Raw genomic sequence first — 14,595 nt, forward strand, 5'->3', positions numbered from 1 at the left:
GACTTTAAATGACTAGCTGCATACTCTGTATACACACCTGTATCATACATTACTGTGTGACTTTGCTGTCTTCAGCAAATATTGCCTTTGATAAAAGTGTGCGATCTAGGGGGACACACCCAGACAATAAAAATTGGAGAGCATGCGCTCTTTTCCCAATCTTTGCACATGATTTGGGTTTGTGTGGTGGTATGTTTAAGCCCATGGACCTCTGGCTTTTTGTGGGACCGCTCTCGCATTTATGGAGCATAACCACACAATCTCACTTTATTTCTATGGCACCATTGCAAATACGAGTGCCAGCTTTTATCCAAGTACGTTGAGTTCACTAAAAACAATTGCTTACCGTGGAAAATGTAACACAAAGGTAATAAAAAGAAGAGTTGGGATTTAGATATGTTTCTTTAATTGCCAAAGCCTGATTTCTTTTAAAGCCCCTGGATAAGTGGACCAAAATATGTATATAAATGGTCCTGTCATCTGAGTAATCGTTTCATTTTAAACTTTGGTAACAGTTGATGCTATATTTCAGGACATTATTAAAGATCTGTACAATTGAAAGCAATCTTAGTAGTCTTTCTAAACATCTGTAACACTCTATTGATTAAGGCGTTGCCATGCTGTGGTCCTTAATCTAGGTAGGAGCCTCCCCTTTGCCCCAGAGAGCCTTTGGAAATGTGTGTGAGAGGGTACTTTTAGAAGCCCCAGTGACTGGGGACACCTGTGTTTAGTGGGTGGGCTCAGGGATGGGAAACACTCTGCAGTACTTGAGATAGTTTTATAGGGTGACTGTGCTGCCCAGAATACCAGTAGCAGCCCCCGAGAGAAACACTCGGAGGGCGTTGACCACTCCAGTGATACACAAGCCCATTAAGGCAGAACAGCTCGGCCATTGATCATCAACATACTGTTCATGCACGGGTTGTTTAGATTTCGTGAGTTCTCCCATCTCAAGCTCTATATCAAGATTGTAGGGCATACACTGTATATGATATACACATCTGTTGACTAAAATTAACTTGAAAATAAGGCAACAAAGCACTAAGATAAGGATATTTAAAAGTTAATTTGAGTTTTCTGGGATCAAGCCTGGTACCAAATAGATCCTCCATAGCCAAATAGATACTTCATATTTGACCAGAATAATGCAGTTGAGCTTCTTGATATAGAAAATCACTAAGAACCCTAGATGTGCAGAAATAAATACAAAAATATATAAATGATAGAGAATTTAAAGCATGTGGAAAATGAGATGCAAAAACAAGGGTTATTTTCCATGGAATGAGATGACTTTATATACATTAAACAAACGTCTTATAAAAGTAGAAATATATTAAGGTTTAAAAAAAAAAGGATTGTCAAAAATTCAGTTTCAAGAATAATATGTTGTACATTTGACAAATAATTTAAGATCAGAGAAAAGACTGTACAGCATGATGAAAATACACATATGTTGATTAACATTGATTTTGTAATTTTAGGGGAGTTTCTGAAAATAAAACTTGTGGCGCATCCCTGAATCAGAACTGGGAATTACTCCTTTTGACAGGGCCGGTGCACCAAACAATGGAGGAAAAGCCTGTTTGCTTCCTGTTGCTTGTCCTGATTTTATTCGTTACTGCCGAGCCGGAGGACAATTTTATTTGTCACTGCCACCTGTGTTTGAGGTCCTATACCAGACTTCATGATTGCCCCTGAGTGTGAGAGCACAAGGAAAGAAGTCTGTGGAAAGACCAGACCAACTAAGACAGCAAAATGGCTTGTGTTGGAGCTGCCAGGGCTCAGATTAAGTCCTCGTCATGGGAGGTGTGGTTTATACAGAGCTTCTCAATGAGCTTCATTTTGAAGAAGTTCCCTTCCTACCTACTACCGGCTTGTTACATCCAACCTCAGTAAAAGGATTCATTTAACTGGTTATTTGCTTTTTCAGGGAGTTGTGTGAACTTTGAGTCAAATATGAACCTGATTCAGAACTTCAAAGTAGTTTTTTCTAAATCCCCATTAATCAGTTTGCAAAATGGTTAATAATGGTGTGATGGTCACCTTTTTATGTTAATAGCTTTGGTCTCAGGAGGTGACATTTTCTTGCTGTTGTCAAATTTAGAAGTGATCGAGATTTAGAATTGACAGTCTGAAATCTCCTATGCACGGACTCTGCTCTTTTATATTTGTCTAAACCAAGGTAGTGGCATTCGGTACAAATTACTGGGTGGTTCAGATTCTGAATCGGAAAATAAAAGAGAAAGAAAAGCATATCTAAGGCCCTGCATTTGTCAGCCACCCCCCCACCCCCACTTTAGTTTTGAGTGTGATATGTCATCGTGGGCTTATGAGTGTGTAATTTGGAGCTGTGCTTGTTCTGGAGTATTCAACTATGGGGCTGCTTTTCCCATATCTAATATGTGCCCTTGGAATCATAATTGAGAGAGATACCTGCTTTATTGTATGCTTCTTAACAACTCTTTTGTGATTTTTCCAAAATAAATTATTGCCAGCAGGAAAAGAAAGAAACTTATTAGGTTTTTATATTTTAATATAATTGAAGAATTTAAAATATGCCTAATCTTGCTTCTCAAACTTCAGTTCTTTAATTTGTGGACCTGAGATTGGAGGGGAAACTTTTTTTGAGACTCTGGAAAATGAAGACTGGCTTCTCTTTTTTTTTTTTTTGTGAGGAAGATCAGCCCTGAGCTAACATCCATGCTAATCCTCCTCTTTTTGCTGAGGAAGACCGGCTCTGAACTAGCATCTATCGCCAATCCTCCTCCTTTTTTTTTTTTTTTCCCCCAAAGCCCCAGTAGATAGTTGTATGTCATAGTTGCACATCCTTCTAGTTGCTGTATGTGGGACGCGGCCTCAGTATGGCCGGAGAAGCGGTACATCAGTGAGCGCCCGGGATGCGAACCCCAGGCCGCCAGCAGCGGAGCGCGCGCACTTAACCGCTAAGCCACGGGGCCAGCCCCCAAGGCTCGCTTCTCTATACTGGTAGTTGCAGTCAGAGAACCTTTATACATACTGGGTGTGGAGCACAGTTTGTCTCAATTATCACAGTCTTGAGTGTTAGGAAAAAAAAAATTGTAGCAACTGGTTTTGTTCCTAGAGTAAGAAGTAATGTGGTGAGTCCTGAATGTGTGTCATGCTGGGTACTTAGACCTCCATCAGCTAAGTGTCAGTACAGTTCATCTGTGTCTTCATCACGTTTATGTCAGGTGAGGAAGAATTCAGGACATATGTCTATCCCGCCATTTGTATATTTCACTTGAAAAATGGTGAGAAGCAAGCATTTTTTACTATTATTAAGCGTTCCAGTTGCTCTGTGGCCATGGAATTTTCCTTTGGGACAGTGACATAAAGTAGATTTGTCCCTTTTTCATATGCTAGTAAATCTGGGTTTTCAGAAGTGATAAATTTGAAAACTACCTTGAAATAAACTTTTTCTAAAGAAACAACTATGTGGCAACATTAGAGACCATTTTAAGGCCCTCCCATCACCACTCCCTCAATTTCCTGTGGTGTTATCATCCAAATAATACTTCCATTTTTGCATTTTACTTTCATCTTTTGTCTAGATAGAGCTCACACATTTGCATTGATAGGGTACATACCATTTTGCCTGTCATAGTTTTAATTTTTGAACCAATTTTCCCTGTTTCTACTATCTTCATAATTACCATTTCAAATTACTACGTAATAGTCTATCCTCTTTGTGTCTGTAGTCATTTAAGCATTTCTCTCTTCACCATTTAGATGGTTTCGAATGTTGCTGTGATCATTCTGGTATATGGATCCTTCTCTCTCTGATTCACTGCCTTGGTCTGAACTCTCAGGGGAGGCTCGCCGCCCTCGCTGGTGCCTCACTCGACTGTTTTAAGGGTCAACAGAGGATGGTGTATGGGAAAATACGTTAACAGTTATCAAAGTATTTTTGTAGAAAAACAGCTCAGATCTAAGAGCAAATGTGCTTTATTAAAGCATAAAGGGCGTACATTTGAATCCAAACTGTGCACATGCTGAGCCTCATCAGCTGTCTCACAATCAGCTGGTGTGTGTGTGTGTGCATGCGTGTGTGTGTGTGTTGTGACTAGCATGAGAATGGATGTTGAAGAGGAACAGGCTCTTGCCGTACTGCTAAGTGGCTTTGAGTTGATGTGGAAGGCTCAGGAGATTATTAAGAGAAAAGAACACTCAGTCAAGGGTAATTTGTTTTGTTCTGTTTTCTAGATCAATGTCCGAGTTACCACCATGGATGCAGAGCTGGAGTTCGCCATCCAGCCAAATACTACAGGAAAACAGCTTTTTGATCAGGTTGGTCTCTGTGAACTTGAGAGAGAATTCCCATTGAGAAAAAATTTTTGACAATATTTGAATAATTTGGTTTGCTAAGCGCATTCCTTGGTTTGCTGCTGGCTTCTCTTTGTGGAGTAGACCATTTTTCCCCTCTTACCCGGGGGATTCACACTGCTCTGAACCCTCTCCAGGGGTGGCCCCTGTTCACAGCCCCCCAAGAGGAAATTTAGAGGACGCTGTGAAGTCTTCATCAGCACAGCACCGCTTCCAGAAGCTCTGGCTGCCATCCCCCTGGGGACCTCATGGTCACCCCAGCTGTTTCTTGCCATCTGGTCTGCAGGCCAGGGTGCCTTGGGGTCAGATGCCTGAGGGCCAGACTGGAACCAAGCAGGCCACAGTTTCCAGGGTCAGCCCCTCCCTGGCTCTTTCTCCCACCACAGCATCCGTGGGCTCACTCGGATGTCAGCAGACACTTCCCTTGAGCTGGGCACAGGGAGCACATCCACCGTCCAGCGTATTTCTTCTTGAAACCCGAAGGTGAAGGCAGAGTTTTAATTAAAACAGTGAAGGCACTGTTTTAATAAGAACAGTGAGCCACCGTGAAGGCTGTGATCACCCTTCCATGGAACAATTCCAAGCTTTTGAGAGAGAGATCTACTTTTCTGGGCTGAGTAAATTCTGCTCTGGGGCCAAGGATCCAGTAGGGCAGCAGGACCGGATGTGGATTTATAAGTCACTTGAACCGTCCCCTGCCTTCCTGAGGGGCTCCCCTGGTAGGAGAAGCAACGTTCAGCATCCACACACCAAACCCAGGAATTGGAGTGGGTGCTGCTGGGGAAACCTGGGATGTAGAATTTTAGCAAATCTAGAAGCTATGGGTGACCCCACCCCCACCGCCCCGTGCTTGATCAGATCTCCCTCTCATCCCCAAAAGTGAGTGCCCAGTAGATCAGTTCCCCCACGTGCTGCATTCCGTGAGCAGCCCCGCGAGCCCACACTGGTGAGAGGCGCATGGATGTCAGGACGTAGGTGCTGAGTTCTCCGAGGGGGGGTGCGAATGACTCCTCTGCTCTCCCTGCCTCTCCCTGCACTGTTATGTTGAGATTGTCCCCTGGCTCTTCTCACCCAGTAAGGATAAAGACATTTACTGCTCTGAGTGGGGCTGGACTTAGGTTGAACATCTAAAGGTTCCTCCTAAAAGATCATCCTAAAGGAATTGAAATGGAGCCAGCTGAGCCGTGTGGTATAGTGGTTAGCACACAGGCCAGGTAGGAGGTGCTCGTGTTAGCTCTGCCTGCAGCCATGTGTCCCTCGGTCACATCAGAGTCCTTGTCTATAAATGAGTGGTGGGCTGTCCTCAAGCAAATTTATTTGTAAAGCAGAGATGGCAGCTCTCATTAGGCTCCTTATAAAGTTTTGGTGTGTCAGTCACTTAGCTTCCCTTACCTCCATCTTCCACGTTGTCTGTGACTAGATTCTAGTCCAGGGCTCTGACTGGATGGAGGGCATCACAGAGCCCAGGCGCCACATGGCGAGGCGGGTGTCCTGACGGGGCCAAGTGGTGAGAAAGGAGTCCCTGTGAGGTGACTCTGGGTGCCCATTGTTTCCTTCATCAAAGGGTATTTTCCAGCTATTGCTTGAGACTGAGTTAAGTAGACACATCCCTGCGTTTTCCTTTCCAAAAACCTGGTATTTAAAACTCTACTGAGGCAGAGATGAAAGAATAGACCCCACGCCTGTTCAGATCCCACTCCTGTGCTGTGTATCAGCTTTGGGTTAAGCTAAGGACATTGGAGGGAATAGTGAGGGGCATTTTCTAGGAATGTTGGATTGCCCTTGTTGGGAGGATGTCCGGGTTGGCTTTTAGAATGGACTGGAGAAAGGAAGGCTGTTTAATTCTGTTGTGTCATCTTGGGGAAGGCACAGGGATAGAAGAAGTAGGGCTTTGAAGCGCAGAGGACAGTCATCCTGGACATAGACGGAAGATTCATACTCTAAAGCCAAAAGGCAGGTCAGGGCACCCAGGGACAGGCTCGCACCGAGAGAGCGAGGGTCCTGGGGTATGTCCATGGCGTGCTTCCAGAGTCTGTGATCTGCTCTGTGAAGGGTGCTGGCCACATTGTGGCAGATGGAGAAGGTGAATCTGAGCTGTGGCCCCGAAAATCAGCGAGGGTTGAGGGTCTGACAGGGACGGGGAGGGAAGTCAACTCTACAAGAAATCATTTCAAACTGGTGAGACCCAGACTCAGGCTGCAGTTGGGTAGATAAAGCAGAAAGGCTAGATTGGAGAGAGAGTGATTGCTGAGGTTGTGGGGTTTTCTTGTGCGACTTTGAAACAACCCAAAGAGGAAGGCAAGGTGGGTTTTCTATGCAAGTGATGAGACGGAGGTTTGTGGGACTGGGTATAAAAAAACCTGGTCTTCAAGTTCAGCCTTTTCTACAGTTAACTACCATAAAAATAAGACACAGGGTCTCCCAGAAGACTTGGAGTAAAGCACCGTGTAAAAGTCTAAATTTTTTTCATATCACCCATGATGAAGGGTCTTGGTTATAGGCCCCCCTGCCCTTCTTTGGGTGAGTGGAGGGATTGGATGAACAGGTCAGTCCTGTTCATAATAAACAGACTCCTAGAGCTTTAGTGAGCGTCTGGTCCCCACCGACGAAGAAGCAGGCCCAGAGCAGGAGTTTCTTTGGAATCTCAGACTTTATTTTAAGCAAGCGCTCCAGTTACCTGACTTGTCATTTCTAGTATATTCAGTCCTCTTTCCCTTTAAATATGATGGAAGCCATGTATTTGAAGAATGGTAACCTTTTTTAAAAAAGTTTAACATTAGATGTCATGGAATTTAAAACTATACAGCAAAGCCCTGGGACCCAGTTTTGATGGTGTTCAGCAAGTGTCCACAGCGAGATGCTTTTCTCTTTCCAAGACAAGCATAATGGACCACAGGAGACTTTTTTCCCAGGACTGTGGAGAATTTTTAAATGTGAAATCCTCACTGTGACCTGGGGTTGAATTCTGCCTTCCTATATCAGAATTCCAAATTTCTGGAGGTTGGAAGAACACAGGTCACCCCTTGGCATGTGTGAGCATGAGCACCTGGCTCCCCACCCCTCACTTCCCTGGAAGTTTGCCACCATCTGCCTCCTGCCTTTCTGGGGACTGCTGTGTCCCTGTTCCTAGTTAAACAGAGTCCTGGGCCAACTGGCTGAGACGCAGAGATGGGCAGCCAGAGGACACTTGAGTGTTCTTTGGCTTCACATTGGCAACTTTCAACCCCTTTTCATGTGGGCACACCTGACAGGTGACTTCACACCTGTGACACACACTTTTCACTGGTATATCTGGGTCATGCCCAATTCTTGTGGGCTTGGTGTAACTCACCTGGCTGTCTATACTCAGGAAAGCTTAATGGAGTACCAAGGAGTAGGAATGAAATTTTATAAGATCTTAAGATTTTTTAAGATTTAAAGCTAACCCTGAATCTACTCAAGTTTATATTAAAAATAAATCGTTCATGGCTTTGGGGTGATAGCCTCTGTTGGGAAGAAGTTACCTGAGACAGTGTAGGAGAGGCATGTCAGTGTGACTAAGCAGCTGGCCCCTGGCTCTCTTGGCAAGTCCGCTGTCCCATGCGACCGTGGCTGGTAATAGCCACTGCCCATTCAGAGAGTTTCTCAGGACTGTTTCTGTGCCCCCTCTCCCTGTCTCTCACACAGGTGGTGAAGACTATCGGCCTTCGGGAAGTGTGGTACTTTGGCCTCCAGTATGTGGATAATAAAGGATTTCCTACCTGGTTGAAACTTGATAAAAAGGTAGGTCAGAGTTAACTATTTACAGGCTATTAATTGGGTGTTGGTCTGCTCCGTTGACATTGAAACCAGAGCACCTTACTCTGTCTTTTGTTTTTTGTTCCTTTTTATTTGTGTAAAAGTTTTTATAGATGAAAAGGTTGCAGGTTTCCAGTAAAGGGGGATATTGGTTGGAAATCAGATCCTGGCAAATATTTCTCCTTACTGCTAACTCACTGGAGCATATGATGGTTAATTGCTTAGCTTTTAGTTGACCTTAGGTATTTTTTCAATGAGATTGTTAATCTTATAAACCATGAATCATCCACTATTTTGTAAGAACCTGTTATTGCTTTGTTTGAACCTGTGGTAGATTGTCTTCCAACTCGAAAGACTGGATAATTCCATTAACAGTTATAAAGAAAAGCAGTAAGCTAAACATGTTTTCTCCAAACAATTTGAAAATACCTCTTCTCCTAAATCCCTGCTTTCCTGCTATATTACAAGTCAGGAGGACCGTTGGGGATGTGAAAGAGGGGAGGAGCACGAGGAATTATTAAAACTATGATCTGTGGTCCTGGGCTTGACTGGCCGTGTGGACGGGTGCTGGGTTCACAGGTCATTAGGGAAGGTTGTTTCCAAATTCGAGTTCTGGAATTGGTAGCATCATCCCTCAAAAATCAGAGCTCGTAAGCTTTGTGGGTCAGTAACTGGCTGTTGCTAGACTTCCAGCTAAGTGTGGGAGTGTAATAGGACTTTAACTGGCCTTTTTTTCCTTACAAAAGGTGACTTTCAGAAAACTGGCTGCAGGACCCTCTTGCATCAGTGGTTAGACCTGTGTTTGAGAAGGCAGGTCTTGTCTTCTGAATTTGTTGTGAGAGTTTGGCTTCTGTTATCCAGGTCTCTGCCCAGGAGGTCAGAAAGGAGAATCCTCTCCAGTTCAAGTTCCGGGCCAAGTTCTACCCCGAAGATGTGTCTGAGGAGCTCATCCAGGACATCACGCAGAAGCTCTTCTTCCTCCAAGTGAAGGACGGAATTCTCAGCGATGAGATTTACTGCCCTCCCGAGACCGCAGTGCTCCTCGGCTCCTACGCCGTGCAGGCCAAGTTTGGAGACTACAACAAAGAGACGCACAAGTCTGGGTACCTCAGCTCTGAGCGGCTGATCCCCCAAAGGTGAGCAGGAGGTGGCCTGGCTTGGGTAAGGGCAGTGGTTAGCATCCTCGAAAGGCGTAGGTGGTGCGTTAGAAGAAGCAGTCAGAAGCACAAGGACTTTGTCAAGGGTAAGTGCTCCCTGAGGCTGGGACTGTGGTCACTCCCTAATCGGTCTGTTTGCAGTCATGTGCTCTGGCCTTCAGCAGGCATAACCCAGCACACTGTGTCCCCTACGGCACTGACGGTCCACCTGAACACGGTCTGTGATGAAGACACATAGCAGGGCGGGGCCCCTTCCTCACAGGAACTGAAGAGCCCCCATATCATTTGGGGATACTGTAACATACTCAAACGTCTTAGCTCTCCCTGGTTGTAATAATTTGGCCTCTGTTAAATCTGTTTGTATTCACTACTGGTCACATAAATTTTACCCCTTTGGGAAGCAGAGGCTTCTTAAAGTAAAATACCTTTTTAAAGTTTTTCCCACAGGACTGGGTTTGTCTCACTCCAGGTTCTTAAATCTTCCAGGTTGTTAATTGTCATAAATAGAAAACCCGCACATTAGGAAGTAGAAACAAATGCTTTTTCGTTGTTTTATGTGAAAGGAGAGTCCAGGCTCACGTGAGGGTGGGCAGTGGCCAGTCACTCACCTCTCACAGCCTTTGGGGTGATGGTCCTGTGCCCTCTCCCTTTCCAATCCAGAGTCATGGACCAGCACAAGCTCAGCAGGGACCAGTGGGAGGACCGGATCCAGGTGTGGCACGCGGAGCACCGTGGGATGCTCAAGTGAGTGCTGGGCCGGGCTGTCTGGCGTGTCCTCTCGTCTTCTGTGTCAGTCCAGTTAGGGTCCCAAGGTGATCAGCCTCGGGAGCCGCTGGCCCGGGCTCCAGTCCCCACGCCTGGCAGAGCAGTCAACAGAGCTGCAAGTGAGGTTTCCTCCTTAGACAAAGCCAGGTGTTCTTGCCTGGGGCACGAAGCAGTTTAATTTACACCTTCAGGCCCTAAAGCCTTCTTTCTGTCTTCCCTGTTTTAGAGGAGAGAAAGTCTTGTGTCTAAAATTCGTCGGGTGGCGGGGGGGGGGGCGGCGCAGGAGCATTGTTCACAAGCCCTCAGAGTTACTTTTCGTTTCTCTGTCGTAGAGGAGCTGGTTTGTTCATTGTCTGTAAGGTGGTTACCTTCAAAAGTGTGCAAAAGCAAAAAAATTGATCGCAAGTGAGAAACATGTGCTAAATAGCACAGGCGTGAAGGAGGGACATGCTGTGACAGGCGGCAGTCACGTGGAAGACGTGGCCAGATTCTCTGCTGTCCTGGAATCCTCCTCTCGGGCAGAGGCAGCAATCCCGTGGGTTGTCCCAGCTCAGAAGTTCATTTGCACTGGGGCCTCAGAGACGTGGTGTCCCCAGTGTCCTGTCTGACCCCAGCATCTTCTGTGGAAGGAAATAAGCCTAAGCGATGACTGCTGGTGTGGCGGATTGTGGGAGTCCCTGAAGCACCGTGTAGGCAAGAGAAAAAGAAAGCTTGTGCCTCACAGTAAAATTTAAAGGGAAGCACGTCTGTGTCCAAAGAAACCAGCGTGAGTCAGTTCAGTTCTTGGTGAATGTGTGAAGTCCGTGAGTGGTCAGCCCGGGGCGCACTCAGGGCACAGGTGTGGATGGCCAGCAGAGGGACAGCACATAGCTGTCAGCCCATCCTACATGATCTGCCTTACATTGAAGATGCTGGTAGCGGTTTTACTGGTCCGGATGTAACGCACTAATGACTATGCCACTAATGACTATGCCAATGTTTATTCCCCCCAACTAGGGATAACGCCATGCTAGAGTATCTGAAGATTGCCCAGGACCTGGAAATGTATGGAATCAACTACTTTGAGATAAAAAATAAGAAAGGAACAGACCTTTGGCTTGGAGTTGATGCCCTTGGACTGAATATTTATGAGAAAGATGATAAGTGAGTTGAACTTTATAATTATCTTTAGTTGGTGGGGTATCAGGCCTGGAAACAGTGGAGAAAGTGGCAGTTATGCATGTGGGTTACTGTTGAAGCAGCTTACTGACCACATGTGTGAATCTTCAGGGGCTTTTTGATTATGATGTGGTGATATCAGAAGTTGGCTCAGAGGTGTGCGTTATTTCTCTCCTGTCACCATAGCTTGTTTACTAGCACATGTCGCATGTGCTGAGGGGCCTAGCGAGGGGACTACAAGGGTCTGTGACCTCACAGTCTCTGTAGCGTGTGCAAACAGGGCAGAATGGGAGCTGCAGGAAGGTGTCCCCCTCCCCTTCCACTGAGGCCTGGCGGCCAGCTGCCTGTGGGCACCAGCACACCTATAGCTACCACCCAGGCAGCCTGGCAGTGCTGGGCGGCTTGTGGTTTGTGCTAATCCAACCAGGAATATTTCCAGTGCTGTCAGAGACCTTAGGATTCTGCAAACAATAGCCTTTATGTACAGACAATTTAACGAAATCCTCTGAACCTCCGGGAGGTATCCAGCTGCCTCACATTCCTTACGTTTGTTGAGTAGGGTCTGCGAGTGCAGAGGCAGGATCAAGCAGGGTGGGCCCCCCCATTCCCATTGGCTTCCTTTGCCCATCCCTGTGGTAACAAACATGGCGTGTAGGCCTTTTTTCTGCCAAGGAGCTAGATACGCAGAAAAAAATCATTCTAATTCAGCGAGGGCACATTTTCCGCAGTGGTTCCCTATTCTTTGAGTGATGGTTCCTCCCGCATTTCCTGCTTGTGCCTTACCCATCTCACCTGTTCTCAGGTGTTAATGTTCTCAGACCCCACACCCCAGATACCCCAAAACCCTCTCTCTGGCGTTCATGAGGGGAGTGACATTCCTTTTGACAAATAGTATCACATAAAGCATCTATCTATAATCCCAGCCATGTGTACTCTAGTCCAGAAACCAAAGTACAGGTACAGTTCATGTGGGCAGGGCAGGGACCCGGCTCACTCTACTTAGGGTCTGAATTGGATGGAGGCACCCATGCTTAGGAGCCTACAAGGAGAGTCACTCTCTACTAGAAGGCATGCTGCCAGTCGGGAATGACTCTGGTTACACGATAGGACACGATGTGCGGATCAGAGTCACAGGAACTCTTTCGAGAACCTACAAGTGAGTTAGTGAGGACTCTTGGTTTTGCTCCTTCCCCAACTGTGCGAGATCCAGTGTTGTCGAGAAACGTGAACAGTCTGGGGAAGCAAGGGGACTCGGGAGACCCGGCCTTCTGGAGGCCCCTGAGCTGGAGGATGGTGGCTGGTCACGCCAAGGGGCAGCCCACGAAGAAGACACGGCGGCCTCGTGGGAATCTATGTGGGGAACGGCCTCTGTCTTTGAACTCATTTCTTGAATGACCAGATTTTGTAACAGCCACGACCAGGCTGTCCAAACAGGTTTTTCAAGCTGCAGAAACAGTCATAGGCAGGAATTTGCATGTCAGCTTGGAACTACCCCCAGTCCACATAAATGTTCATTTCTTCCAAGTAAAAATTTGAGCTGCGTGGCTCATTCAGTCCTATTTCTGCTCTTCTTCTCCCATCCCCCAATTTAGCAGTCCTCTCAAAGGGGTCTTCTCCCCAGAGAAAACGCTGGGGCATGGGGCAAACCTCACTTCCTCCCTCTTCCTCCTGCTCCTGAAGGCACCCTTCTTTTCATTGATGAAAAAATACTTAACTAGACAGTCCATCAGTCAATAGGCCCAGGTTCTTCTTCTTAAAACAAATATTGACAACCCGGTCACCAGGATAGGCTGGTGACTGTGGCTTGAGTCTGAGGGATGCTGTGACAACTAACTGTCCCGTGTTGACGTACTGCCCTTGGCAGCGGCGCTAACAGGGCATGTTCTTCGAGCCTTGTTCAAGTGAGAGAGCGGATACACAGTATTGAGTGTGTAAGTGGGGTGATCAGAGGCTTAGGGCACCCTGCAAATAAACACATATGTCTTTATTTTACTAAAATGTTTATCCTTGTTAGTATTAAGTATGCTCTGATTGGGAAATGTCTCTTGAGGGCCCTTTTCCATTGTGTACATAACCGTTAAGTGGGAGCATGTAGAACTGAAAGAATTTGTCTTTCTTTTCTGTTTCTCTCTATAAACCCTCAACTCCGAAGAGGAGGGAGCAGAGAGAGGGAAGAAATAGGCAGACCCCTTCTCTGCAAGGCGCTTTTCAGCTTGGGAACAGAGAAAGTTCAGATTAGCTGTGTTATAATCCCCCCTGGCATCCTCAGACCAAAAACAAAACAGAAATGAAAGGAACCTGATCCTGCCCCAAGTTCTTTAGTCCTTTGAAAGCACTTTTCCCGCTTCATCTCATCCCTCCGATGGCTCACTTCTCTGATACTTCTGTAGGGAGGAGTTTCTGAATGTGCTGTGAGCTCCGGGCTTTAGCAGGCAACTTGATGAACCCTTTCAGGAACAGAATGCTGGAAAGGGCTGTAGACAGGTTGGAGGCCGAAACAGGCGCCAAGTGTCTGTTCCCTTAAATTCCTTACTCAGGGTTGTAGATCAGATATTCTGATTTACATTTCCATTTTATTCGCTTTAGAAATGATGTTTCAAACATATTATAATAAACAGCCATTTAAATAAACTGTTTCCAGTTCCTCATATTATGCTCACAGGCAGAATATGTTAATTTTGACTCTTTTTTTTTGGTTAGTGTTACATCTTTGTGCCCTGTTGTTAATGGCTTACCTATGTAAGAGAGGAGAGCGAAAAGGATTCTGTTGATTTGTATGAGTCTTGTTTTTACGAGCTGTGCCGGGATCACATTTGTCAGATCACCCTCTCCTTTCTGGTCTTTGGAACCCTAACTTGAATGTGGAACAGACAGAATTTTCCAAATAACCTGGTTTCGTACAGAACTTTGCTATTGCAAGGACTCCAGTTAGACACCTATAGCAACAAGTTTCAAGTTCACATCAGATCGCCAGAGAGGAGAGTTTGGTCTGGAACATGTTCAGACACGGGCCAGGGGCCGAGGAGAAGCCGGGCTGCCTTTTAAGAATGGCCCGGGAGCAGGCGGTAGAGAAGAGAAGTGTGGGGAGAGTCCCCTGATGGGCCTGCCCTGCAGAGAGGCAGGAGTGCCCCCTGGACTGGCCCCTCCTGATGCGGGGAGGGCAGGGCAGGGCAGATCAGTGAGTCTTGAGTCTTTTCTTCGAGTCTTTTCTTTCATTGTAAAAAGGTAGGCAGAGCTTCACTGCCCGTCTCTGCCTCCAAGCCATGGCTCGATGACTCAGCTCCTCTTCCCCATCTGTGTGGCACATAGTGATCTCCAGCCCATCCACCAGCCCAGACCTTTTCTAAACTTACTTAATGAAAAATTTCCAGCAAACTGAAAAATGGAAAGGATTTTA

General features: G+C 46.2%; 1 protein-coding gene across 1 annotated transcript in view; it reads left to right on the forward strand.

Moving 5' to 3' along the window:
* EZR (ezrin) overlaps window positions 1-14,595 on the forward strand; it is a 50,407-nt gene that overhangs the window by 22,070 nt on the left and 13,742 nt on the right. The window contains exons 3-7 of the mRNA XM_058534063.1: window positions 4,222-4,305; window positions 8,008-8,103; window positions 8,980-9,254; window positions 9,936-10,019; window positions 11,037-11,183. Coding sequence (XP_058390046.1) covers window positions 4,222-4,305; window positions 8,008-8,103; window positions 8,980-9,254; window positions 9,936-10,019; window positions 11,037-11,183 — 686 coding nt within the window. The remainder of the gene's footprint in view (window positions 1-4,221; window positions 4,306-8,007; window positions 8,104-8,979; window positions 9,255-9,935; window positions 10,020-11,036; window positions 11,184-14,595) is intronic.

Source organism: Diceros bicornis, chromosome 39 (genome assembly GCF_020826845.1).
Source record: "Diceros bicornis minor isolate mBicDic1 chromosome 39, mDicBic1.mat.cur, whole genome shotgun sequence".
Classification (NCBI taxonomy): domain Eukaryota; kingdom Metazoa; phylum Chordata; class Mammalia; order Perissodactyla; family Rhinocerotidae; genus Diceros; species Diceros bicornis.